The following is a 27,170-nucleotide window of genomic DNA, read 5'->3' as shown; positions in this document are numbered from 1 at the left end:
AAAGGCAAGTGTACCAAATGCCACCTTCACTACCTTGTCCACCTGTGACTTCACCTTCAAGGAACTATGAACTTGTACCCCAAGGTTTTTTTGTTCAGCAACACTCCCCAGGACCCTACTAGTAAGTATATGCGTCCAACCCTGATTTGCCTCTCCAAAATGCAACTCCTCACATTTATCTAAATTAAACTCCATCTGCTGCCCATCTGATCAAGGTCCCATTGTGTTCTGAGGTAACCTTGGCTGTCCACTACACCCCCAATTTTGGTATCATCTGCAAATTTACTAACCGTTCTTCCTGTATTCACATCCAAGTCATTTATATAAATGACAAAAAGCAGTGGACTCAGCACCGATCCTTGCGGCACACTGCTGGTCACAGGCCTCCAGTTCGAGAAACAACCGTCCACCCTGTCTCCTGCCTTCAAACCAATTTTGTATCCAAATGGCTAGCTCTCCATGGATTCCATATGATCTAACCTTGCTAACTAGTCTCCTATCAGAACCTTGTTGAATGCCTTGCTGAAGTCCCTATGCATCTCAGTGCCGAATCGTGTACTGTGTTCTTAGAGCAGCAGTTAACCTGTATTCTCTTTCCAAGCCAGTTTCCGATGGCAAACGCCAGTCCTTTTTATTTTTTTAAAACAAGCTACTGTTCAAAGTTCAATTCTCAACTTCAACTCTGTTCCAAATCATAAATGAGAAAAATAAAAGAAAAATAGTGATGGTCTCAACAAAAAAGTTCATTTTAAGACAAAGTAGCAAATGTAATTACATCGGGAAGAAGCTTTTCTTGTTTCTTGGTATATCTGTCATTTTATTCTTTGAGCTTTAGTTTTTCTTTTCTAATATTTTGCACTTTTCCACTTTGAACTGTTAACCTATTTATTCCATCACCGTTTTCTAAAGTAATAGAAGCTGCTGTTGACTCTCATTACCCATCACTTTGAAAGTTCTGACTTAAGCTGGTCAGAAGAGTGATTCCTGTATGTTGATGCACTGCTGATCCTGCCCATGTTAAATATCTGATTGTTTCTAAAACTTTTGATAAGGTACTGCCTATTGTAATTTCATTTCTTTAACATCAGAGTTGTGTCTGAGCTGCCTATTTCATTCTTGGTATTTCTGTCTTGCAGTGGTTCATTTCTCACCTTTCTTTTTCCATTTGCTTAGGCTGTTGCCAAGACTGCTGTGTTATTTGCTCCCATCAGTGACCACCTCAAATCATCATCTGAGCTTAACCTCTTTTTGCTGATAATTTCAATCTGCTGTCATCAAATTCCTTCATGTTGCACAGTCATGGCACATGCAGTTTCTGTAATGTTGAGTTAGAGCCTGTGACTTCCATAAAATGCAATGCACTAATTATTAGCCTTCAAACCAGTTCTTATTTCATACTCTTCAAATCCCATTAACCGCTTTCTACATTGGTGCCTCAAATTTATGGAGACACAGAATAGAATATGGAAACAGACCCTTCAGTCCAAGCTGAACATGTTCCCAAACTAAACTTGCCTGTGTTTGCCTTATATCCCTCCAAACCTTTCCTATTCACGAACTTGTCCAACTGTCTTATAAGCATTGTAACTAGCTGCATCCACCATTTTCTGTGGAAGTTCACTCCACACACAAACCATTCTCCGTGCCAAAAAAAATTGCTTCTTATGTCTTTTTTTTTAAATCTTTTGCCTCTCACCTTAAAAATGTCCCCCACACTAGGGACATTTCACCTTATCTATACCCTCATTATTTTATTAACCTTATAAGGTCACTCCTCCACATTCAATGCTCCAGTGTAAAAAGTCTCAGCCTCTCCTTATAACTCAAAACCTCCAATCCCGGCAACAACCTGGTAAATCTCTTCGGAACCCTCTCCAGCTTAATAATCTTCCTATAACAGGATGATCAGAACTGGACACAGTACTTCAGAATAGGCCTCAGCAATGTTCTGCGCAACCTCAACCATAACGTCCCAATTCCTATATTCACAGGTCTGAACAGTGAAAGCGAGCATGCTAAATGCCTCCTTCACTATCTTATCCATGTGGTGCAAACTTCAAAGAATTATGTACCTGAACCCCTATGTGTGTCTGTTCTATAACACTACCCGAAGCCCTACCTTTAAATGTGTAAGCCATGTCTTTATTTGTTTTACCAAAATGTAACACCTTGCATTTATCCAAATTAGACAAGATCTCTTTGTAATCTTAGATAACCTTCTTTGCTGTCCACTATGCTGCCAATCTTGGTGTCATCCGCAAACTAACTTACCACACTTTCTATATTCTCATCTAAATCATTTATATAAAATGACAAACAAAAGTGGACCCAGCGCTGATCCCTGCGGAACTCCACTGGTTACAGGTCTCCAGTCCAAAAAACAACCATTCACCATCATGCTGTCTCCTGTTGTTAAGACAATCTTGTATCCAGTTGGCAAGCTCACCTTGAATACCATGTGATCTAACTTTACTAATTAGACTACCATGTGGAACCTTTAAGACTTTAACTAAAGTCCGAGTAAACAATGTCTTCCGCTCTGCTGTCATCAATCTTCTTGGTTACTTCCGCAAAACACTCAATCAAGTTTGTGAGACACTATTTCTTTCTCACAAAACCGAGCTGAATATCCCTAATCATTCCTTACCTACCCAAATGCATATAAATCCTATCTTTCAGAATCACTTTCAAAAACTTAGCCACCACCAAAATCAGACTCACACGTTGATAGTTCCTAGGCTTCTCCTTGCATCCCTTCTTAAGCAAAGGCACAACATTTGCCACTCTCCAGTCACTTGCACCTCACTCATTGTTGTAGGTGATACAAATATTTCTGCAAGGGACCTTGCAATGTCTTCCTTAACTTTTTCACAAAGTCCTGGAATGTACTAGATTAGGTCTTGGAGATTTGTCCACCTTTATATTTTCTAAGATCTTCAGCACTTCCTCTTCTGCATTGTGAATGTTAACTGTTTCCAAAATATCAGCATTTATTTCCGAGTTCTCTAGACTCAATTTCTTTCCCCACTGTAAAAATTGATGCTAAATATTCACTTAATATCTTTCCTATCTGCTGAGTTCAACATACAGACAGAAATTTGTTTACTACCTTTCTTAGCTAAGCTCAAGGAAAATCTCTGCAACTTCCAAAAGTGGCCTTAGTGTTATTTCTTCGATGAATCACTATAAAGCTGATAGCAGTGATAGCAGGAACTGCAGATGCTGGAGAATCTGAGATAACCAGGTGTAGAGCTGGATGAACACAGCAGGCCAAGCAGCATCAGAGGAGCAGGAAGGCTGACGTTTCGGGCCTAGACCCTTCTTCAGAAGAAGGGTCTAGGCCCGAAACGTCGGCCTTCCGACTCCTCCCAGTGGCTGCTTCTTTAATGCTGTTCTTATACTAATTAAGTTTTGGTTCAATATACCTTCTCTCATCTCCAGCCCCACACTGCTAAATTCTTTGTCACCCTTTAAAGTCTAAACTTCGTCTCACCTAACCACAGAAGGAGGCAGACAGACTTGTATTTATTTAATGTCTTCACAATTTAAGGACATCCCAAAGTGCTTCACAGCCAATTAAGTATTACTGAAGTGTAGTCGTTGCTGTAATGTTGGAAACATTGCGGCCAATTTGTACAGAGCAAAATCCTTCTGCCAGCAACGGGTTGTATAAAATAATTATTTTAATAAACAATTTCTAGGAATAAACATTGACCCAGATGCTTGAAAACCCTGCAGCTCCTCTTCAAATTGTGCCATACAGGGAACAGGACAGGCTGTGTTCTGCTTCTGGCCTGGACCCTGCCTCTGACAGCAAGCTCGCACTCTTGTACCTGAACACAGCCCAACCCCAACACTCTTCCCCCATGAACTTGAATTGGATTGGGGCTCCTATTGCACCTGACCGTTGTCATTAGACCCTGATGTACTGCTGTGGTCTCATGGAATTTTTCACACTCATCTGAATGAGCAAATGAGGTTTTCTTCAAAAGATGGCACATCTCAGAGTTTAGCACTTCCTCAACATTGTACTGCAATGTCAGCCAACATTATATGATTAAGTCTCTGAAACCTAAGCCAACAACTTTCTGACTGAGGTTTTGACTACCAATAAGCAAAGGTTGGCTTGCTTAATTTCGCTCTCTATTGTTAGCCCATATAGGTTCCTGAATTTAGGTTTATGAGCCCAAAATAATATTAACTATCATTGATGAGAAGCTTCAGCCACGAGCTGGAGAACTGTCTGGTGTTTAGCTCAGCAGGCTGAAATAAAATTTACGTGGAAAATGCTGAAGCAAAATAGAAGATAGTTTGAAAGCAAGACAATCCAGAATATTGCCTTCTATCGGTCTCAGTGATATTGGCAGAGGTTTTGGATAAAGTTGCTTGACTATCTTGAATTAGGGAATGGAGGGAATTGTATTAGGAGGAAGGAACCTAAAGTCTGTGTGTGTGTGTACATCAGCCACAGTATTTGGCAAGTTTAAATAAATCCTATTATCTGTTTTCTTTCCCGCCAGATGGTTTGATAAATCATTCACTTTCATTGTGTTTGCAAATGGCAAAGTGGGATTAAATGCAGAACATTCCTGGGCTGATGCACCAATCATTGGACATCTATGGGAGGTAACAGACTGACTGACTGTTTCTTATTCAGTTGTAGCCATTAAGTACAATATCATCACCAAATATGCAATGGTGTTTCCTGATTTAAAAGAAAAATCAATTTGGGTCTTTATTCCTAAATAGTTGTAAAAGTACACCAGAATATGACCCTGCAATAATTTATCACTGACTAATTTCACCAATGTTGGTTGATTAATTTTTTCTAAGAAAATAATTCAAATAGAAAGAAATAAAACCTTTATGTCAAAGTTATCAAGCCTTTAGAGAAGATGTTGAAGATATTTACTAGGGTGATACAGGAATGAGGGACTTTTGTTTTTGGGAGATGTGATGAAAACCAGGGTCGTTCTCATAAAGAAATAGAAGGTTGAGGGAAGATATAATCAAGGTGTTCAGAATTATGAAGGGCTTTTTAATAGCAAAAAATGGTCCCACTGGCAATAATGAGTTCATAGATTTAAGATTACTGGTAAAAGAGACAAAGACAAGAAGTGAATGTTTTCATGCAGGAATTTACTGTCTGTGTGGTTGAAGCAGATTTAATCGGAACTTGCAAAGAAATTATACTTGAATGTGAATAGGGAATATCTGCAGTAAAATAGGAAAACACAGGGGAATGGAGCCAGTGGATGACTCTTTGAAAGGCCAGCCAAAGTATATTATGCCAAATGACTCATATTATACTATATAATTCTATACTTCTCATCAACTGTTGTCTATGCTCTTCTGCATGGCTATTATGTGACTTAGCAAAACAATTAGCAATTTAGAAGAAAATTCTTAAGCTAGAAATGTTGGATCGAACCATTCAGTTTTTGAACGGAAAAGGTGTATAGGTAGGTGTTGAACATTTTGGCAATGAAAATCTGCTTGCTGTACTTTGCACGATAATATCAGGCATCAGGGTGAAAGCATTTCTTTACTATTGAAAATAATCCAATGAATTCACTGGCTTTAATTGTGCGTGAGTGCTGAAGGCAGCATTTAAACTCTTGACCCATTGCGAATGACTTGCTTTTTCACCCTGCGTAGACAACAGAATGGTATGGAGTAAAGATGTGCAGCTAAAGCACGTCATTTTAATTGTAGCATTCAATGCCCAAACAGCTATACATAGTTCCGGTTTATATCTTGGCATAAACTGTCAAAAGACAAACTTATTTAAGTCATTGACATGTTTAGTTTGTTCTAGCCAAAATTAAATTCTGGCAAAATTTTTCATCTCAACATTAGAAGAAACTTGCAGGAGGGTGGTTTGTGTTGAATAACTAGTTAAAATTGGTTCAACACAAAAGACACCTGTGTACCCAAGGAAAACATAAATCCTAAGGATGGCTGAAGTATTTCATCTTATTCAAGAAGGACCTTGATGCTTCTCCAGTACTTTTCTGGTAAGTTCATTATTTTATGAATCTCTAATATTCTATGTTTCAATTATTGCTTTCAAATATTGAATGAACGATTCCTGCACCCTTTGTTCCATGTTCCTTACTGTATTGTATTTGCATCCTTATGGATGTTGTAACTTATTCACCAGTAGTGATTTGTGCACTACTTGTAGAAATATTGGAAGCTGATCTATTTAAGTTTATAACAAAATAATCCATAAATTTCAAGCTGTAAAGTCATTTTTTAACTTTTTAATATAGTTTAGAAACTCTTATTTGCATATGTTTCCTGTCACCAGAAAAGTGGAAGTTGCATTGCAAAGGTCTTTATTGATGCATCTCAGAAGGCTTCACACTTTCCAAGAACACTGATTGTTGTTCTGAAGGCAAAACAGATAGTGTGATGATATGGCACAGAAATTAGGGAAAGTGAGAAGTAAAGAATGAAAAATAATCAATTAAAATGTGATACATTGAAAAAAGAATGAAAAGGGAATAGAAAGAGAGGAAAGAATCTCTTGTAGATGTTAACTACAACAAAATTGTAAACGATTTTGCTGCAGGTTGTGCGTAGAGAAAATCTTTCCCTATGGTGAATAAAGCCCCTGTAGTCATAAAGTTACATTCATTGGGGATATGTCTGTTAGTTGTGGTTAATTACAATATTAAACCTATTTAGTAATTTGAGTAATCTTAATGTTAGAGCCTGCTTCTACGCAGTATTGAAGAGTTTGTTTTAAGTTTTCTGGCCCGAGAATACTATAGTCACTTGGAGATACCATCAATTTACAGGCTGAAGCACAGGCAAAATGTCCCTTGTTTATAAATTAATTTTGTTTTTCATCAGTGCAGCTTAGTAAATTACAGCATTTCTACCAAATTTACCACTTAATTGATTGAAATAACACCTTTCCCTCTTTATCTCCACAGATGATTCTTCCGTTCCTCTGTGTTTAACAGCAATAAAATATGGGCAAGAGATCTTTCAATATAAGGAGCTTGATGTGGATGTGCAATGGAGTCCTTGCAGTGTAAAATCATTATTTTCTAAAAGGTTGCCTGACTGTACGGTTTTTCTTTTAAATTGTTGAATAAAGTTTGTATTGATCACTTATTTATCTTGTTGCCTTTCATTCGCCATGTTCTCATTTCATTTGCATGAAAGGAACTCCATCTTGGTTGTGCAGTGTTGTGCTTTGAATGAATTGTGTTGAATTTTGTTTTGGGAATGATCTGTGCCACATGCCCTCCTTCCATTCTGTGTTCTTTGCCAATTGTTCTACTTTGTGCCATGTCAGAAATTAACACAACTGTCAAAAATATAACCTTTCAAAACCAGATTTTGCAAACAATCAATTAGTGGACCAAAAAAAAATCAAACAATGAACTTAGGTTGCTTTTCTATTTAATTTAGGGCCTTTGCTAAAGCTGCAACTTTGGTTTTGCATTCAAACAGCGAGAATGTATTGAGGATAGTTATCTTGGAAAAAGAATAAACAGTATCATCATGCATTGTGTTTAAAATGCAAGAAAATACCTCTGATACAGAACAGGGACAGACTTATTGGTTTCACTGATGGGAAAGTTAAGAATGCATGCTTTTCTAATTAAGCTTATCCAAGTTTCCAGTGCGTCTTCAGTCATGAGGGCTTGAAACAGTGGATATTTGCTCCTTACCACATAAGTAGTGTAGATCATGTGAACTGGTTGGCTCTGCCAAGAGTGCAACTTTTGATTTGCCAGATATTTTACTAATGACTGGATGATTTCTGCAGAAATGTCAGTTCACACTTTTGTAAAATATTTATTCCATATTTTTTGTCCAAGATTTTGTTATTTTCTCCCTTTTGTAACTCTTTCTGCATCTTTGTTGTTACACAGTATGCATTGGCCACAGACAGCTTCCAACTGGGATATGATGGCGATGGTAACTGTAAAGGCGAAGCAGATACTACTCTATTATTGCCACAGAGACTGCAATGGGACATCCCAAAGGAGGTGAGATATTTACTTTTCTACCTCTGCCACATTATTGACAAATATTGAAAACTTACCAGGTTTTCTCCAGCATAGCCTCCCAAGTTTCCACTGCTAAAGAAACTAAAGGACCACTGGGGACACTACCTTTAACTTCTCCTTTCTGATCTGGGCACGTACTTACCATTCCCTATTGTCAATGTGCTAAAAATCAGGGATTTCCCCTTTGAAAGCATTGTGGGAATATCTTCTCCATATGGACTGTAGAGTTCAAAAAAAAGCTCACCACCGTTTCCTCACACACTACTTAAGATGAGCAGTAAATGCCATCTTTCTTTGTGACTCCCATATCGCTGGACAGAATTTTTCAAAATTGCTTTCATTTTCATTGTACTTTCTATATCTATATTTTTGCCTCCCCCTCTGAAGATCTGGCTTCCTACAGGCTGCTGAATCCACAAGTGCTAAAGCGGAAATCACTGATAAGCAATCAAGTGGGATCCTGCTTATATAGGCTTTTACTGAGGTAACAATTTTGCATGTGTGAGCCTACATAGTTGAGCCCAGTATTCCTTTAATCCACCATTCAGCAGAGAAACATCAGTAAAAATAGGATTGGGGAATTCTGGTCTTAATATGCCAAGGAAAGAAATCAGTAGAAGCACCCCCAGGATGAGATCAAACTTGGGAAATGCTGAAGCTCTGACTTGGAACCTTTTGGATTGTTTGACTCACGGATGCAACATGTGATATGTTTACCCTTGAAGCAATTCAGCACATTTGTCAGAGTAACAGTCTGTATACGAAAATATTTCTTTCTTGTTAATGGCCAGCCTGAAATTTTCTTCTGTATTAATCAGTGTTCTGTTTTCTCTCTCCCTATTGATAGGTTGTCAGTCACAAGTTGTATGAAATAAAATCCTCCAATCTCATAACCACAATACAAGTTCTCTCAAACATATAATAGCTAACAGGTTCCTATGATAAAGTGCTCTTCACCTTATACTCTTGTAGCCCAGCTGCTGGCCTGGCCCTCAAAATGGACTAGACTTGCTGCTGGGTCTAAAGCGGCCTTCCACAAGATAGCCTCGCAGATCCCACTTGAGAAAGATAAATCCAACCTAATACTGCCACTTCCATCAGCCTAAAATGGTTACAGGTCTGACACTGCTGATGGCATTGGTGGAAACAATTTGAAGCGGTAAAATTGAGTGTCACACCTGAGATCATGTATATTGACTTAATACATTCGAAGAGAGGAAAATAATATTTGATACTTGTAGACTTTTTAATCCAATAACAGCTCCATTGTTCATTTTGCAAAACTGATTTTTTTTAAACTCATTTTCCTTCAGTGCCAAGAAGTGATCATGTATTCTCTGAAGGTGGCGCAGAAGCTGGCTGATGATGTTGATTTCTATGCATTCCCCTTCACTAAGTTTGGCAAAGGTATGATTAAGAAGTGCCGAACCAGTCCTGATGCCTTCATCCAGATTGCATTGCAGCTCGCCAACTTCAGGGTAAGAGCTCAAAAAAGGCCAAAGGAGCCACTTGCTTGGGGTTGGAGTTTGAGATAGAGTAAAATTAGGAAATATGAGCAAACACGAGTGTTTGAACTGGGTCACTTAGTTGCTGGTGGGGTTTTGAGCGAAGTCCGTGTTCTGGTGTTTCCTGGCTGTAGAAAGTGCAGAGTTCAGTAGTGGCTGCAGAATTACTGCTGTTTTATTTTTCAGTTTCTCCTAACACATTTTACAAAGGAGAAAAGCCAATGTGCTTTTACACAGAGCAAAGGAAAAAAATGTTTGCCGTGTTTCAGAACCACCCCTCATGTTAGAGTTTGACTGCTCAGATGGTTGCTGAGCTGCTAGACAAAGAGTGACAGAAACGTGGGGAGGAGGGGCTGAGCCAACAGACAAGGGGCTTCCTCTTCTAGATACAACCCTAATACTGTTTTGGAGGAGGTCACGCAGTGTGTGTGATTCCTAAATTAACTGCATAATATTTGGTTCTGCTAAATGCAACTTCTTAAGTGGCTAGTAGAGATGCAAACCATTCAATGAGTTTTTCTTTTGCCTTGATCTTTTGTGGTTAATGCTTAAAAAAAATTTGCTATTGAAAGTTGAGCATATCACAGACTGAATAGATCTGCTGTAACTTGGATACTCAGTCTCAATACAACAGAAGGTTATTGTCCAGTGTGAAGAGTGAAATAAAGTTCTCAACCTGGACAGGAAAATGTTCCCCTGGCATTGATTTTGGGTGGCTCCATACATGATGCCTTACTCCAATGGCTTATAGAAATCTAGAACCTGCACTGGTCATTGTTTCCCAGTGAAAGTTTCCACTTCTTCAGTGTTACATTTTGTTGCTCATAGTTTGCAGAGAACTTCAGCCTCTTTATAGGAATGGATTAGGTTGGATAGATGTTGGGCTATCAAACATCCTGTAAAATTTGTCTTTTTAAGGTTTCTCAATTTAATAAGGTGTTAACTCAATTGCACTGGACAGCAAACCTCGAGGACACACCACATGTAAGCTATCCTTTTCAGAACCAGCAAACAACAAGAAAAGCTTATAGTCTTCAGATTGTATGGAAGCAACATGATTACCTTCAATGCTGCTGAAAGGGCACGCAGAGAACCAAAAAAACAAGTCAGGCAAAAACCTCAGTGGGCAAGGAGCTAAGGCAGAATTAAAATTTTACACTGAACAAAAGATATATCTCAGGTGAGCTGTAAGCCCATCATTACTGATCCAGAAGAAAATCCAAAATAATAGGCTGTCAAGTGTGAGCTCCTTATTAAAGTGTAATCCAATGCATTTGGTTTATACGTAGGAAGTATGGGTACAGTGACATGGTGATTATATTACTAGGCTTGGACTAATTATTCTGGATGAGTTCAGATCCCAGGTGGGGAGTTTATATTCAATTAATTAAATTTGGAATAAAAGGCTAACATTGTAAAGGTGACCATGACAACTGGATTGCTAATATCCTGTAATCAAGGAAACAATGCTCTTTTTACCCGGTTTGACCTGCATGTGACTCTACACCCTCAATGTGATTGAATCTTTTTAATCTGCCATTTGAAACAGCTGAGCAAGCAACTCGGAGATATTCAAGGAGGAGGCTTACCAGGTCGTGGTAGGCAATAAATACTAGCCTCGGCAATGATGCCAACATTCCATGAGTTAATATTTTATTTTGGAAACCTTACTTTCCTCCTCAAAACAGAAGGGTGGAATAGTGATGTGTGGAGGATGCACTGCCTTCTCATCCTCTTACGGGAGCAACATCTAAAACTAATAGAATATTGCTGAAAAAAGACATTCTGTCAAAATTTTTTGTCTCGTTAGGATAATTTGGAAGCAATGCCAGAGTAAAAGGAAAATAGCATTTTCGTGTGGTACGGTTAACTGTCAATCATCATCATCGAATCTCATTGAGTCTGTGACAACCTATCTACACCAATCCCACTTTTCAACACTTGGCCCATAGTCTTAATTGTTAAAATGTTTCAAGGGCTTGTCCATGTATCTAACATTTATTCCTCAGTATCACAAAAACAGGTTACTTTTGGTCGTTATCACATTATATTGCAAGAGTTTGCTGAAAACAGATTGGCAGCAGTCTTTCCTACATTATTGCAGTGATTACAGTTTAAAATGTCATTGTCTAAAGTATGTTCAGAAGTCCAGTGGTTGTGAACATGCTCCATAAATGCATGTTTATCTTTTTACCCAATTTTCTGGTTGCAGGATAAAGGTTCATTCTGCTTGACCTATGAATCCTCAATGACACGACTGTTCCGTGAGGGGAGGACTGAGACTGTACGCTCGTGCACAGTTGAGTCATCCAACTTTGTGACATCCATGGAGAGTGAGAAGTTTTCGGTAAGGAAAGGTACTTGTACTTTAAGGGTGTGGAATGTGCCCGTGAGGAGAGTCCAGAACATAATTTCTTTTATTGATTAAATTGAAATTTTACAGCCCCAAACATTGGTATGGATAAGGAAAGGCTGCTTCCACTGGTGATTGAGATAGTGTGTGATTAAACTTGGAGAGAGAGTAATCTAGCAAGTAGTTAAGCCAGTGATTGGGGTTTGTTGTTTCTTTAATTGATTGGGCAGTCATAAAGAGGGAACAGGTGGGACTGCTGTGTGCGCAGTCATAAACGTTTATAAACTTATCCACAAAGGTAGGGATGGGTAAGAAACACAACCAAGAAACCTAATTGCCTGTGAACTGATTGCATTGCTTGGGCCATTTCAGAAGGTAGTTAAGAATTAACCACATTGCTGTGGACCTGAAATTGCATGTAGGCTAGGCTAGGCCAGGTAAAGATGATGGATTTCTTTCCCTAAATGACATTAGTGAACCAGATGGGTTTTTACTAACAATTGACAATAATTTCATGCTTCCCATTAGACTAGTTATTTTATTCCAGATTTTCATTAATTCACTTCTTACCATCTGCCATCGTGGGATTTGAAAACATGCCCCAGAACGTTGGCCTGAGTCTCTGGATTACTAGTCCAGTGACAATACCATTACACCTCCCATTTCTTAAATGTTCTCTTCACAGGTTGATGAATGTCTACACCTGTTCCGTATTGCTGCCAAAAATCACCAGCACATCAGCAGACTTGCCATGACCGGATGTGGTGTTGATCGTCACCTCTTCTGCCTCTACGTGGTGTCCAAATACCTTGGAGTCAACTCGCCATTCCTTCAAGAGGTCAGACATTGTTCCCTCCAGTTTTAGAAAACAATAAGCAGGTTTCTGGTAAATCAAGGCTTTGTATTAATATTTCACAGCAGAATGGATTATTAAACACACCATTGCCAGTCAACAGGGGTGCTAGAGGGAGAACAATAGAGGTCACAATGAACTCCTATATCTTGCAACCTGATGACTACACGAACAGCATAATAGACTCCTTGGAGCAATTAATGTTCTTGTACGGTTTGCAGGTGGTCAGCATTGGATCCAAAACATGAAATGAAGGAAAGTGCAATGATAAGGATCATCGCCCATAAAAATGAAAACCTCCAATAGTTAGCATTCTGAAATAAAAACGATGCTGGAAATACTTGACAGGTCTGCCGGCATCTGGAGAAGTGGAGTTAGCATTTAAGGTGGTTGACTCAAATTGTTTGGAAAGTTTGGGTGGAATCTTGTGCTCCCCCAACATGAGATGGGGAGAGACATCCTAGTGATCTGTTCTCTATCGCAATTTGAGACTCTTAAGTGGGCAGATAATGCACAAGGAGCCTCACATCACCAATAGTGGTATTAGCTGTTTGGCAGGCTAGCGCTTGACAGATAGGGGAACACAAGCAAATCCATGCACAGCTGTTTGCAGACTGCTGGGAATTAAGGGATTCCTTTTTCAAGGCACTTGAATGTAGGATCAAATACCTGACAATTAATATGGGAGGACAAGGGGTGACCTACAGGAAGCGAATCTAGCTGCCCATGCTGCAAACTTCTCCCCCGCAGTTCCTGACCTGCCATCATTTATGTGGCTGGGATCCAATGACTGTCCTACAGGGGAGGTGCCACCCCTCCCCCAGGGTCCTTGATCTCGGGTGAAGGCCCATCAAGTGCCTGAGTTGGGCTTGTACCGGACTCTAGCTGACAGCCGAAATCCCATCACCACCACAGGAATCTGTTCCTCTCCACAGATGCTGCCCAATCTGCTGAGCAATGAAATATTGAGCATTTAATGAATACAGTAGTTTTTGGTGATTAGAAAACTTACAAAATGTTCTTGTTGTGACATGCCATGAAGAGATGTTGGAATAAATAGGGAAACAATGATTAGATATTAGCACATGTTGACTTGACAGTAAGTTATGAGAGGGAGGAAGGACCAACACAGATGACCAAATTGACTGTTTTGAAACTCTGGAAAAGAATATGTAGATGTCTAGGCCTAGGATAAGTGTTTTGATTTGAACGCAATAAGAATGAAGAATGTCTGTCAATCACTGGATTATCATGATTGATTCTGAATCTTGTGCAATAAAAGTATATTTTTGTAGATTGTCTTGTCTGAAATTAAACGTGGATTTATTTTTAGGTGCTTTCAGAACCATGGTGTCTGTCAACAAGCCAAACACCCATCCAGCAGATTGAGCTATTTGACCTTGTCAATCATCCAGAATACATCTCCATCGGAGGTGGTTTTGGCCCAGTGAGTAACGAAACTTCTTCATTTCTATACTTAATATTTTTAAATTATGTTTTCTGTCTCTCTCCCTCTCTATTTCTCTCATACACATGCACACACATTGTTGCAAGGTAAATGCATGTTGCATTTCCTCAGTTGAGAGGTGAATAACCTTTTTAAGTTGGTGGCAGTTGGCTCTACTTAATTGGCCAGGTTCTAGAAGTAGTAACATAGATTAGGTGCAGCACAAGAAGAGGCTATTAGGCCAGTTGTGCCTATGCTGACTTTCTGTTAGAATAATTCACTTAGTGCCATTCAGTTGCATTTTCATCATATGCCTGCAAACCTTTACAAATTGTCTTTAAAACTCTCTGACTGAACCTTCCTCTGTCACTGTCAGGTTGTGCATACTAGATTCTAACTGCTTGCTGTGTAAAGTTTTTTTCCTTGCACCACTATTGTGTCAATCACCTTAAATTGGTGTCTTCTGGTTCTTTACCCTTCCACCAAAGGGAAGAGTTTCTCTCTTTAATTTCCAGACTCACCAAGATTGTGAACAATTCTATCAAATATCCACTCAACCTTCTCTTCAAGCAGAAAGACCCCCAGCGTCCCTAATCTATCGAAGTAACTGAAGGTCCTGTTCCCTGGAACTCCTCTCAGAAATCTTTTCTGCACCCTTTGTGATATGCCCTGCCCAGAAATGGATACATTCTTCTAGCTGAAGTTGAAACCAGTGTTTTGTACAGGTTTATCATAACTTCCTTGCTTTTGTACTGTAACCTGGCTTATAAAGTCCAGTACGCTGTATGCATTTTTAATACTTTTCTTTACCCATTCCCTCATCCTGCTCTGCCGTCTTCAGTAATGTTTGCATGTATATGCATAAATCACTCTGCTGTTGCACCACCTCCCTTTATATTGCGCCTCCTCCAAACAGAATTACTGCACACTTCTCTGCTGTTAACTCCATTCAACAGTACTATGTGCTCACGTTCTGTTGTGCCATTAATAGACAGTGCTGTATCTTATGTTTACTGCACTGTACTTTTGAGTAGTTCAAAAATATTTCAGGATATTCTTTAAATTAGTTCAACCTGAGCACTGTAGTATGAAGCAGAATAAGACAGTTGAGTGTTTCGCTTCTAGCCATTGTCCTGAAATTCCTGATGGAAGATGTGTGTTTGGGGATATGGTTAGGATCAGGAATAGGCTTAGCTCAGATTCCACAATGATTGCTATCCTGCTGACTCATTCTCTGTTTCAGCCCACTCATGACCAGTGTACATCTTGGCAAACTTTTTTTGCACCTGTGGAAGCAAACCAGCAAATAGCTGACAGGAGGGCAAGATGTGATGATGATAAATAGTGATGCAATATTGGTGGGTTCAGTGATGGAATATACAAGGATGCAAAGTGACAGAGATAAAGGTGACATGAGAGAGGCAAAATTCATGCTGTTAAGATTAAAATTAACCGATAAGAAAATTCACACGTATTTTGTAAAGATATTTTTAAAAGCATATTTTAAGAGATGAGCATCACCAACTAGATCAGCATTTGGTACCCATTCCTAATGGAATTTGAGGAGGTGATAATGCACTGCCTTCTTGAACCACTGCAATCCGTGTAGTGTAGCTGCTCCCTCAATGCCTCTTTATTTGCATTTTCAAACAATTAAAGTATTTGAACTCCTGATTCTCTTAGTTTATCTGCCCCTTTCAGTACTTTTCTGTTTTGTAAACAGTCCTCTCTTTTTTTTTTTACCAAATGCCTACATTAAACTAGGCTACCCACCAGTCTGTTCATTCCACTGAACTGTCTCTGGCTTCCTCAAGTCTCTTATCTTCCTCCTCGCTACCAAATTTTACCCAAATCCTTTACATGTGCTCACGATAAAATTGGGCTCAGCACTAACTGGATGTACACCACTTGCACCAAGAAGTAATAATCCTCTACAAGGGGCAATCTAACTATTGTCTCTTGACATTCAGTTGTGTTATTATTCCTGAATCCCTCACTATCAATATTCTGGCGTTACCATTGACTAGACGCTCTGCTGGATTAGCCACATAAATACTGTGGTCACAATCGCAGATCAGAGTGTAGGAATCTCACAGCAAGTAACACCAGCAAGGACATAGTGGCCTGCTTAATTGGCACCAATATGTACAATACACAAGATGCACTGCAGTAACTCCCCAAAACTCACTCATAAGCAGTCTGTGGAAGGACAAGTGCAGTAGCTGCATGGGAGCACGATCTGCAAGTTCCCCTCTAAACCACATGCCATCCTGACTTGGAGCTGTTCTTTCACTGTTTGTGTTAAAATCCTGGAACTCCATTTCTTATAGCATTAAATATAATTTTTCCAGAAGGACTGCAGCTGATTCAGAAGGTTAGCACACCGTGACCACTTGAGCAAACCTGGCTGGGTAACAAATACTGTCCTTGCCTGCATTGCTCATGTCCTTTAAAAGAATAAGGAAAACCTGTTCTTTATTCTTCTACCTCATCCTTTAAGAAAAAAGGCACCTGTGCTCTGCAGCGTAACCTGGTTGGAAAGACTGACAATGTGTTACTTCCATGATTTTTGTCAGTGTTTCTCAGTATTCAGTTTGTGAGAAGAGGCTGTGATCTTGTCATTCAGTGGGGGGAATGTTGGAAACGTGATTGTTGGGCAAACCAAGATCCCACTCTGGCACACTCCCTCCCTAGGTTGTCCAATTTCTCCCTGTCTAAAAGACCCAAACTTGTCTAAATCTGGGATCTGTTGTCCATTTAGTTCTAGAGCTGCTGGCAAACCAGTGTTATCACTGCAGACAACCTTTTGCTACAATTTGTCAGTTGCAACTGATGCTGTATCTTAAAGCCAGCTTTTAGACAAATGATTCTGCGGCATAAATTAAATCCAAGGCAGCTGGGGACCTTTGAATTCAGATAATTAAATAAATCTGGAATAAAAAGCCAAGGTCAATTATGGTGACCACAAAACTACTGGTTTGTTACTTGGAAAAAACTTCTGGTTCAAATAAAAGCAAGATACTGTGGATAAAGGGCAGCATGTTTAGCACTGCTGCCTCACAGCACTGGGGACCAAGGTTCGATTCCACTCTTGGGCGGCTATCTGTATGGCGTTTGCACATTCTGCCCAGTTTCCTCCGGGCGCTCCAGTTTCCTCCTAGATGTGCAGGTTAGATGGAATGGCCATGCTCAATTGCCCATAGTGTCCAGAGGTATGCAGGCTAGGTGGATTAGCAAAGGGAAATGCAGGGTTACAAGAATAGGATAGGGAGTGTATCTGGGTAGGGTGCTCTTCAAAGGTTTGGAGTGGACTCAATGGGCCGATTGGCTTGCTTCCACACTGTAGGGATTCTATGATTCTTTACTGGAAATCTGAAATAAAAATAAAGTGCTAGAGAAACTCCGTAAATCCTGCATAATCTGTAGAGGACGAAACAGTTAACGCTTCTAGTCCAGTATAACTCTTCCTTGGAACAGTTCCAATGAGGAGTCATGCTGGACTCTGTTAATTCTGTTTCTCTCTCCAACAACATTGCCAGAACTGCTGAGTTTCTTCAGGACTTTGGTTTTTATTTCGTCTGTCATACCAATGCCTTTTAAGGAAGGAAATCTACCATCATTAGCTGATCTGGCTTACATGTGTCTCTAGGTCCACAGCAATATGATTGACTCTTCCTAAATAGCCTCGCAAGATTGTACTAAATCACTATACTTGCAGCAGGAAGGCAAATTGCTGCAGCTTTCTCAATAGAATTATTTGTGCTGGGTAATAATTGGACCAAGCCAAATTCATGAATGTGTTGAATGTTATACATATCCAGAATTACCCGAAGCAGAGACTAGTTTTTGGGTATATGAACTTAATCTGCAGTGCTTTATTCAGTGTTTTAAAATGTATTCTCTGTGCTTAAGTTCTGGCTTCCAGCTCTTTCTACAGCTTTGTTTACTTTTCTCTGGTTAAGCCTGGCTGTGAACTCAATCAAGCACAGCAAGCAGAGATCACCTATCAGACTCTCTATCAAACAAATAATAATTGAACACTGCACACTATATTTTAAAAGATGTTCCCAGCTGAGGATGAAAACGTAAATGGAACCACAAAAGGATTTTTTTTAACTTTACAACTCACTAAATGCGAGCCCTTGTCTCTTCGTTGCTTAGGTTGCAGACGATGGTTATGGTGTTTCTTATATTATCGTCGGAGAAAATCTCATCAACTTCCACATCTCTTGCAAAGTCTCCAGCCCGTTAACGGTAAAGTCCCAGCGCACACTTCTTACTTACCTTTACCTGCATTCATTTGTGTTGGAAGCAGGGTAATGCTTTCATCCAACTTCCAAGATCTGACATCCGGGGGAACTTCTTGGTAGTCTGCAGCTTCCTTATGCTATTCTGCATTCGCAGACAAAGGCAAAGGAATCTTGCCAATATGATCAGGTGAGCCACTTTGTGATAAAACATACTAGAGCTTATGTGCGCCATACATCTGCGTTGCTGGAATACCAGTGTGCTGTTCCAGTTTGAAACCGAGCTCATGTCAACAACTGATAACTGATCTTTATAAAATCCTTCAAGAGTTGGAAGCAGTGGAATTTAGGGAGGGAATTCCAAGAGTACTGGGATGAACAACTGTTCGTCATGGGGGAAATGGAAGAGAGGAATAGACAGGAGGCCAGAGTTCACAGAACAAGCAGGACCAATTGTTGGGCGAGAGAAAGTGAACGGTGATGAATGGGGTAGTGATTCAAGCCGAAAGTTGGTATTTGTAATGCATGAACAAAGTGAAAAATGTGTATTCATTTTAATGAATTGGCTTCAGTTATACATGATTATTCAGGAAAACCACATTCCCTCTCAGTAGAGACCACTGAACAGTAGTTAATTGGAGAAAGGAAATGTAGAATGTACAGTTCTTCAATGATGCTAACAACATCCTTCCCATTTTTACTTTCCAAAAGGACGCACATCGTTTTGGTAAACACATCGTACAAGCGATGTCTGACATCCTCGCACTGTTCAACCTGGATGCAAGAAAGCCCTAAATGTAGTTGTTCTACCTGTCTGACACAACAAAAGGGAGGGGAAGAAAAACACTGAGGATCCCGCACACCCAAGATTGCTTGAACAGTTTGTTCTGCTAAAGGACTTGGCGTGCGTATGCACTGTTTTTTTGTCAACTTGCATTATTTATTCATTTGTGTCAAGGGGGCTGATTTTAAATTAAAAGTGAAAAAAGCAACAACAATGCAAAAGAAAGAGATTTACCGTTGGAACTCTGGTGTACAGAGAAGACAGGGCTTGAACTTAACATTAACTATTCAAATGCTGTTTTCCCTACAAAAGATTAAGCTATAATATTTTATTCTTCTAGTCATTCTCAGTTACCCTGCATGAGTTGCACCGTGTGTTCTACTTTGGTGTTGCACATCTACATATCCTTAAAGTTGGGATATACAGTAGAACAGTGAACTTTTAAACCTCACCTGGAGACTCTGGGAATACTAGCATAAGAACAGTCAGCAAAATGGGAGTGATTCGCTCACCACAGCCTGGGAAGGAAAGTTTGATACTATTCCAGAATGATTCACTTCCCAGGTCTGTAAATGCAGCATTGAGTGGAGTGGTGAAAGACCTAAAAATAAAATTGGCTGCAGCTTTGTTTGGTTTGAGAGCATCAGTTGCGTAGTGCATCAAAATACGTGATAATTCTGCATGCCTTGGATCATTATGGAGGAAGAACTATTCTAATCAAAGAGAAAAGGGTTCTACTTTTATTTGCAGCACTATATCCCTTGACCCTAATTGCACAGAGCTTTCAAAATAAGATAGAGGACTGTAAGAGTGCAGAACATCCAGATATCTTTACTGGACACAACAGTGTATTTCCTTAAAAGCTTGATTTTTAAATCTGGGTACAATCAATACCCAAAACGTAGTATAATTTCTGGAGACCGCATTACTTTTCCACCCAATGCTACTGTAGTACTGTGTTTATTGTAAAGTTAGTAGTGCCTTTGGATTAGTGAACTATATCTAACAATGAACAATTGATTGCAGTGGGCAGCAGCAAGGGAACAGGGCATAAATTTAAAGAGAGCACTTGGAAATTATTGCACTTGCCTGAGAGAGAGATTTCTGTTCCATTTAGTGAGAATTGAATCTGATTGTGGTGCCTAGCAATGAAATGATAGTTCTCTTCTCCAAACCATTATTAAAATCTAAATTCCGTTAATGTCCAGGACTAGGCAGAAGAAGCAATTTGAATGCAAAACAAGTCAGTTGTTTCACTGTTACCACCAACCATCAAGCACAATCATTTGACATTTACTCTGAGAAACAGAAAGCTGCATCAAATCTCATTACTGTTGAGGAAAGATTTCACATCCTATCCACATCTATTAACCCACGTTAAGCCTCCTTATTTTTTAAAAATATTTTGAATTTTCTCTGTTTTGAGGTTAGTCTGTGTTTAAACATAATCTTCTGAAGATTGAAAAAGACATTCTCCCCATTTTTTAATCATTTTAATGTTGGGCAATTGCCTTGTTTTTAAAACTGTTAAATTCAAGCTCTGTCTGTTGAAACTCGTGCCTTTAAATGCAGTTATTAAATATAGAATGGATTTGTTCTCATTAAACTGGACTTCTGGTTAGCCAGCTATGGCTCCAGGTTTTGGCCATCCCTCATTTTCACAGCCTCTGTGCGGGATGTAAATTTGGAAAATGTGATGGAAGCAAGTTCTTCCTATTGACCACAATTGAAGTAAAATTCACTGGGAACTAAATAAAGTGTGGCAGTGAAAAAGGGGATGGGGAGGCTGGGAATCCTGAATTGAATAAAAAGCAGCTGTTAAAATGAATCTGATTATCTTTATGGTTAAGTGGGGATTCTAGGAATTGAGTGCACGGTGTGCAAACCTTATTACGAAACGCAGCAAATCTGTAACTGCATTTGGGAAGAGTGCAACTATTCTCCATTTTAACCAAATTGTGGATGTGATGTTTAATTGATGTACATAGATTACTACCTGTTAAAATCAGAGGGTTTCAGCCCCACCCTTTACACCCACCTCACTTTATAATAGTAATGCTCAAATGTCACTTCAAAATTGTTCATCCTGACCCTGCAAGCCATTTCTTTTTGGCAATCGTTCTGCCCTCCCCTCTGCAGAACTAATTGTATCACAGCCAAATCTGGACTAAGACATGTAATAACCTGTTTGTGAATAACTGGCTAACCAGAAGCAAGAGGATGGATTTAGATCCATGGTATTTATAATGTATTTGTATATATTCTATTAAACTAACAATTCCATGAAGCTACTACTGCGAGACACTAGGACTGTCTGGCAGGACAGCAACACAAAACCAAAAGGGAGGAGGTGGAAGCTGGGAGTCTTGAACACTAGAAACCGGTTAAAACGGATTGAATTAAGAAGTGATTTAAGGATGATTAAATGACAATCACACTTAAAATAACTCACTGACAATTGCAAAATTTTGATCAAAGGTAATAAAATACAAAACTGAGATCTTGGGTCTCAGTAGGGATTTAAAATACCCCTTTTATATAAGAAAAGAAATAAGTGAGAAGGATTTGTTTTGACAAGGATTATTTCCTACTGTCTCTTTCTCTCTTTGTCTTTAAGAAAATATAATAACTCACCCCCACTCCCCTTGCAAATCATTTTATAAATGTTATTTAATTGGTATTTAACAGTACAATCAAATCTCACCTGTCCTGAGCACAACATCAGGGGTTACAAAAACAGTAGTTCTGGGAAAGCTGAGCGAGTCTGGCAGCATCTGTCCAGAAAAAAATCAGAGTTAACGTTTCTGGTCCAGTGACCCTTCCTCAGTTATTCTAAGGAAGGGTCACCTGAACCGAAACATTAACTCTGATTTTTATTTCTTGACGGATGTTGCCAGACCTGCTAAGCTTTTCCAGCAACTTCTATTTTTGTTCCTAATTTATAGCATCTGCAGTTCTTTCGGTTTTTTAGCAGGGGTTATAACACTGCTTTAGGCAATGTGATACACGTTGGGATTGTGTTCAAGATTCCTCATGATTTGCCAGTTTCAACATAACACATGGAGGCATGTGTTGCTGGTAACTACTAAACCCCATGGTTCTGTTGTCAGGACGCTCACATTAAGGGCTATTTATCAGGTTGTTGTGTATGTTCAATGTTAGCAGCTGATTATGTACAAAGGCTGCCTCTGGGAAATCCTCATGTCGCACAGCATGAGAATTGGGGAAAAAAAACTTAGCTTAGGTTTGGTGTGAGCAAATTACAAAAGGCCTATCCCATAAGTCAGAGGGAATCTGATATCAGTGGTGGTATTTTTCAATTTTGTTCAGTTAAATTTTGACAGTGCTGACTTGTTCTGACACATTTCCCATAGGGAAGTCAGTTATCAGACTTTATCTGGTTATACCATTGTTTGTAAACAGTCAACTTATCCACAATTGATCTATTTTAGCAACAGTGATATAGTTTGATTTAAAGCTGCACATTCCAGATATTATGGCGAGAAGTGAACCAAAATTAAACCAGACCTCGGGATCTGCATTTTCAGGGTATTATGGTGCGACCTTTGCCAAATTAAGATAGGATCGTTTAGGATTCTGATTAAACAATTAGCTGATCCTGGCATGGGGTTGAAGATTGTGTGATGGTCATAAGGACCAAGTTTGAGATCAATTGCAGAGGATTCCTGATGTATTACCAAAGAGCAATGTGACCAAAGGACCACATTATGTGACTACAGTTTTCAATCACACAAGCATTTATTTACTTCCACTCTGCATTTATGGAATGAATTTTTTGTCACGTTTCTGGCATTTTTAAAATTGTTAATATTTTACTGTTTTAGATTTTGCCCTTAATCATTACAGCTCTTAGCCTTTAGTGTAACAGCCTAACCAAATGGATTACATTTAAATTAGAGTTTTGGCTCTGTTTCAAATTTGTGCTTTTTCCCCAATGCAAAGAAAAGGATAAAGGTGAGCAACTTAAGGGTTACATTCAGGAGTCCGCAGTGGCTGAACTATGAGAAAGAGGTATCAAGTTACCACAATAAGGTGTGTTCGAATGGTGCAGTGTACAGCATTCAAGTACCATACCAGCACAGTGTGGGGGGTACACTGGGCTGTGTGGACTTACAGTTTGAGATATCTGTCCCTCCTCCATAAGAAAGGAAATGTAATCACCAGGAAGAAAGCATGGTGATTGATTACAAAGACCTCCATTAGCAATTTCATCAGAGCTGCTTCTGATTTGGTTGCAGTTTTTTTCATTAGAAATCCTGGTGTGAACCTGCAAAGTGGTCTCTGCCAAGGCTAAAGCTTTGGGACAAACCCAATATAGAGTTCCAACATTCCTGCTGGGAGGCTTGGGGAAGGCGAGGAACAATAAAAGCCACAGAACCTCGCTGGTCTGCTTCAGTGATGGTGTGAATTTGCATTTTTCAGATGTAGAGTAGAATCAATCAGCTCATGCTCTGTTGGAAAGATTTGCTACCTAATTGATAGACACATAGGTTCCCAGTTGCTTGAAGCTTACTGTGGGCACAGATAACATGGGAGAGTATTACAGATCCCCAGAAAGTTCTATTCTGAGAGGAAGGTGGATTCTCATGACACCGATTCAGAACACTGACCATGGAGCGCCTGTCTCCTTGTTCCTGTCTGAGTGAAGTTCAAAACCTAAGTCTTTTTACCTAGTAGCAGGGACTCCCAGTGTGGAGAAACTGCACGTTCACTAACTTGACAGACAGCCTAGCACTCTTGATAACTTCAAATTTGTTTAAGTTAAAGCCGCTGCTACTCCCAGGGATGAAAAGCTATTTGAAAATGTCCTGTATCCAGGCTGAGCTGTTGGGATTAATTCTGTTACAGATGGTCCTGAGACCCTGCTGAATTAGCTGATCTCAGCAAGGGTTGCAGAACAAGAGTGAACAGTCAGTGGACCAGGAGGGGAAAAATCCACTGATTTTATCCAATCACTGCTGCTGGAGCATGCTGGTGTCTTTGTGTGTGTGTGTTTGGTCCTCATGATCAGACTGAGCTGTGATGGTCTTTAAGATTGAGAAGTTTGTTGTTACTCATTGTCTTGGCGCAGGCATATGAAAGGGGCCCTGGAAAACATCAGATTCTCAGCAAGTAGTTGGTGTTCTAAGTGAAGAAGAGGTCTTGAGCTTCTTTGGCATCTTCATCCTTTTCAATCAATGAGCTTTGAAAGGCTGCAGGATATTGCCTCAATCCTGTATGCCCCACTTTTCGTGTCTCTTGATTTGTTATCACTGCATAGAGCAGTGAATAATAATTTGCCAATCTGTGTATGATAGAATCTGGTATAATCCACTGAATGTAATCCATTCTTTCAAAACTGTCAAGTTTAAATCCAATTTCCAAACCTGTAACTGCCTATTTTTCTCTTTCACATATTCATAAAACACAAAAGTATGTAGTAAGAATTTGCCCTCATTAAGAATCCAGTCTGTAATATCTTTAGAGAGACAAGTTCCTAGTTGGCAAGGGGATTTAAGGATTTAAATCTGACTGTGCTTGAAATGCTGTTGTTTGAGTAGCCTTCTACCTAGCAGATGCTGTTGTGGTTCATGTCTTCTGCTGTCCACTTACATGTTTATTGCTATGCTGTGAATTATTCCTCACTGCAATTCCCAGCTGTCTTTATGAAGGAATAAAGTGGGAACAAAGTGAGTGCAGAATTTTCCTGTCGAGTGCATTTTGAAATGAACATTTTTTTAAATTAATGCAGCAGAACATGTACAGGAACAAGCAGCACACCTATGAACACGTAGTCAGCCTGGTTAGTGCTGCAGTCATACAAAACTCATGTTAAATATTGTGCACAGAACCCACTTGTTTTGTGTGGGAACGGGTATCTCTCTCCATTTGGTGCTCTCATTTTCTGTGTCATAAGATTTTTGTCTCCTATGTCAAATCGTGTTTGTTGCATTATCGGTTGTTTTTATTCTCTCAATTCTTTTGACTTTTGTTTTTGTAAATGTCTATGCAGGTATCAATGCAATCAGTAAGGGACACTCAGAAGTAAAATGCCAGTTGCCTGAAACTATCAGTGTACTGTCTCCATTATTTCTGCATGCCATCCTGGGTTTATGAATATGTTGGAATTTCTAAATATGTTCATTTAACGTGAAGTGTTTTTGTTTGTGAGAATATCTCTACATGATTGGCTGTGCCTATGCGCATGGAGCCAAATGTAGTTGTGCCTATATTTTTGCAGAAAATACAGTCATGGAGACTCTGCAGACCTTTAAAATGCTGGCGGGATCTGGATGTAGAAGACCCACATGCATTTTTGCCAGAATTAATTTTTTTGCTGGTAGGGTCAAGGGGTCAAATTACACATGAAGGAAACCCAAACTGAGTAGGACCTAGAACTTGGTACTTCCTTGCCTGAGGAAGGATCTTATTTCTTTTTTTTTCTTTATTCATTCACGGGATGAGGACGTTGCTGGCTAGGCATTTATTGACCAACCCTAATTGCCCAGAGTGCAGTCAAGAGTCAACCACACTGCTGTAGGTTTGGGGCCATGTGTAGACCAGACCAGGTAAGGATGGCAGTTTCCTTCCCTAAAGGATATTAGTGAACCAGATGGATTTTTCTGACAATTGGCAATGGATTCATGGCCATCATTAAGATTCATAATTCCAGATACTTATTGAATTCAAATTCCACCATCTTCCCTGGTGGGATTCAAAATCGGGTTCCCAGAACATTGTCTGTGTCTCTGGATTAACAGTCCAGCGATAATACCACTAGGCCATTGCATCCCCCCTTTACCCTTTTGCTATAGAAGTGGTGCAGCGAAGGTTTACTAGAATGATTCTTGGGATGGCAGGACAGACATATGAGGAAAGATTGAGTTAGTTAGAATTAATTGGAGTTTAGAAGAATGATGTGGGTGACCTCAGGAAACCTGTAAAATTCTAACAGGACCAGACATGTCGGATGCAGGAAGAATGTTCCTAATGGTGGGGGGGAGCCCAGAACCAGGGAGTCATAGTTTGAGGATAAAGGATAAGTCCTTTTAGGCGTGAGATGAGGAGGAATGTATTCATCCAGACAGTGGTGAATCTGTGGAATTCACTACCACAGAAAATGGTTGAGGTCAAACTATTATGTTTTCAAAAAAAGAGGTGGCTTTTGTGGCTGAAGATGTATGGAGGGAGGGTAGAATTTAGGTTATTGGGCTCAATGATTAGACATTGAGTGGTGGAGAAAGCTCAAGGCGTTGAATCACCTACTGTTCTCATCTTCAATGTTTCTGTGTTCTGGGTCTCTGTTTCTATGAATCTAAACAGACCCCAGTTGTGTTACAGCAAGGGATTAGCCTGCAATGTTTGTATGTTTAAGTTTAGAGGACCTTTGCCCAAGTACCCATTCTTGTGGGAGCCACATTGATGGATCCAGGGTGGCTATACCTGGAAACCAGGAATACTGGCCAGTCGGTAGACCAGTGCTGTGGAATTGCCACCAGCATCAAGCATGGAGCTGACAGTAATCATGAGGCCTCCTTCCATCCACAAGTCTTCAGTACAGTCCTCAACCAAATAACAGCAGAGCATAGAAATGCAACGAGGCAAAAAATGTGCACAGCGCACCTCCACCCCTTGGCTAATGCCTCATTATGTGAACAGTTGTTAGGTTTAAGTGTGAACAGTGACCGTGACCATTTGCATTTGCAATGACCCCAAAATAAAAAAAATCACTAGGCATCAAGTGTCCAGTACCTCAGTGGCCAAGCCAGCAATAAACCAGAGGAATTGCCATCCTAGAGCAGAACTTCCAAAGGAGGGGCCAGGACCATGAGTGGGCTGGAAGTTTGAGGATGTGAATTTTGAGACAGCAGTGGCTGCAGTGGAATGCTGATAAAGTTGTAACAGCTGTGCAGCTATTCTCCCAGCCTAACGGGGATTGTCACTGAAG

The 27,170-nt window shown here is 39.7% G+C and overlaps 1 protein-coding gene across 6 annotated transcripts in view; it reads left to right on the top strand.

Moving 5' to 3' along the window:
• LOC109938367 (carnitine O-palmitoyltransferase 1, liver isoform) overlaps positions 1-25,289 on the top strand; it is a 96,435-nt gene extending 71,146 nt beyond the window's left edge. For all 6 annotated transcript variants that reach the window (XM_048617412.1, XM_048617414.1, XM_048617417.1 and 3 more), the window contains 8 exons: positions 4,521-4,626; positions 7,896-8,012; positions 9,347-9,511; positions 11,751-11,885; positions 12,577-12,729; positions 14,078-14,191; positions 18,353-18,445; positions 19,150-25,289. In XM_048617412.1, coding sequence (XP_048473369.1) covers positions 4,521-4,626; positions 7,896-8,012; positions 9,347-9,511; positions 11,751-11,885; positions 12,577-12,729; positions 14,078-14,191; positions 18,353-18,445; positions 19,150-19,233 — 967 coding nt within the window. In that variant the 3' untranslated portion in view covers positions 19,234-25,289. The remainder of the gene's footprint in view (positions 1-4,520; positions 4,627-7,895; positions 8,013-9,346; positions 9,512-11,750; positions 11,886-12,576; positions 12,730-14,077; positions 14,192-18,352; positions 18,446-19,149) is intronic.
• Positions 25,290-27,170: the final 1,881 nt, after the last annotated feature.

This window comes from Rhincodon typus, chromosome 37 (genome assembly GCF_021869965.1).
Source record: "Rhincodon typus isolate 14 chromosome 37, sRhiTyp1.1, whole genome shotgun sequence".
Lineage (NCBI taxonomy): Eukaryota > Metazoa > Chordata > Chondrichthyes > Orectolobiformes > Rhincodontidae > Rhincodon > Rhincodon typus.
This window is presented reverse-complemented; position numbering and strand designations above follow the sequence as displayed.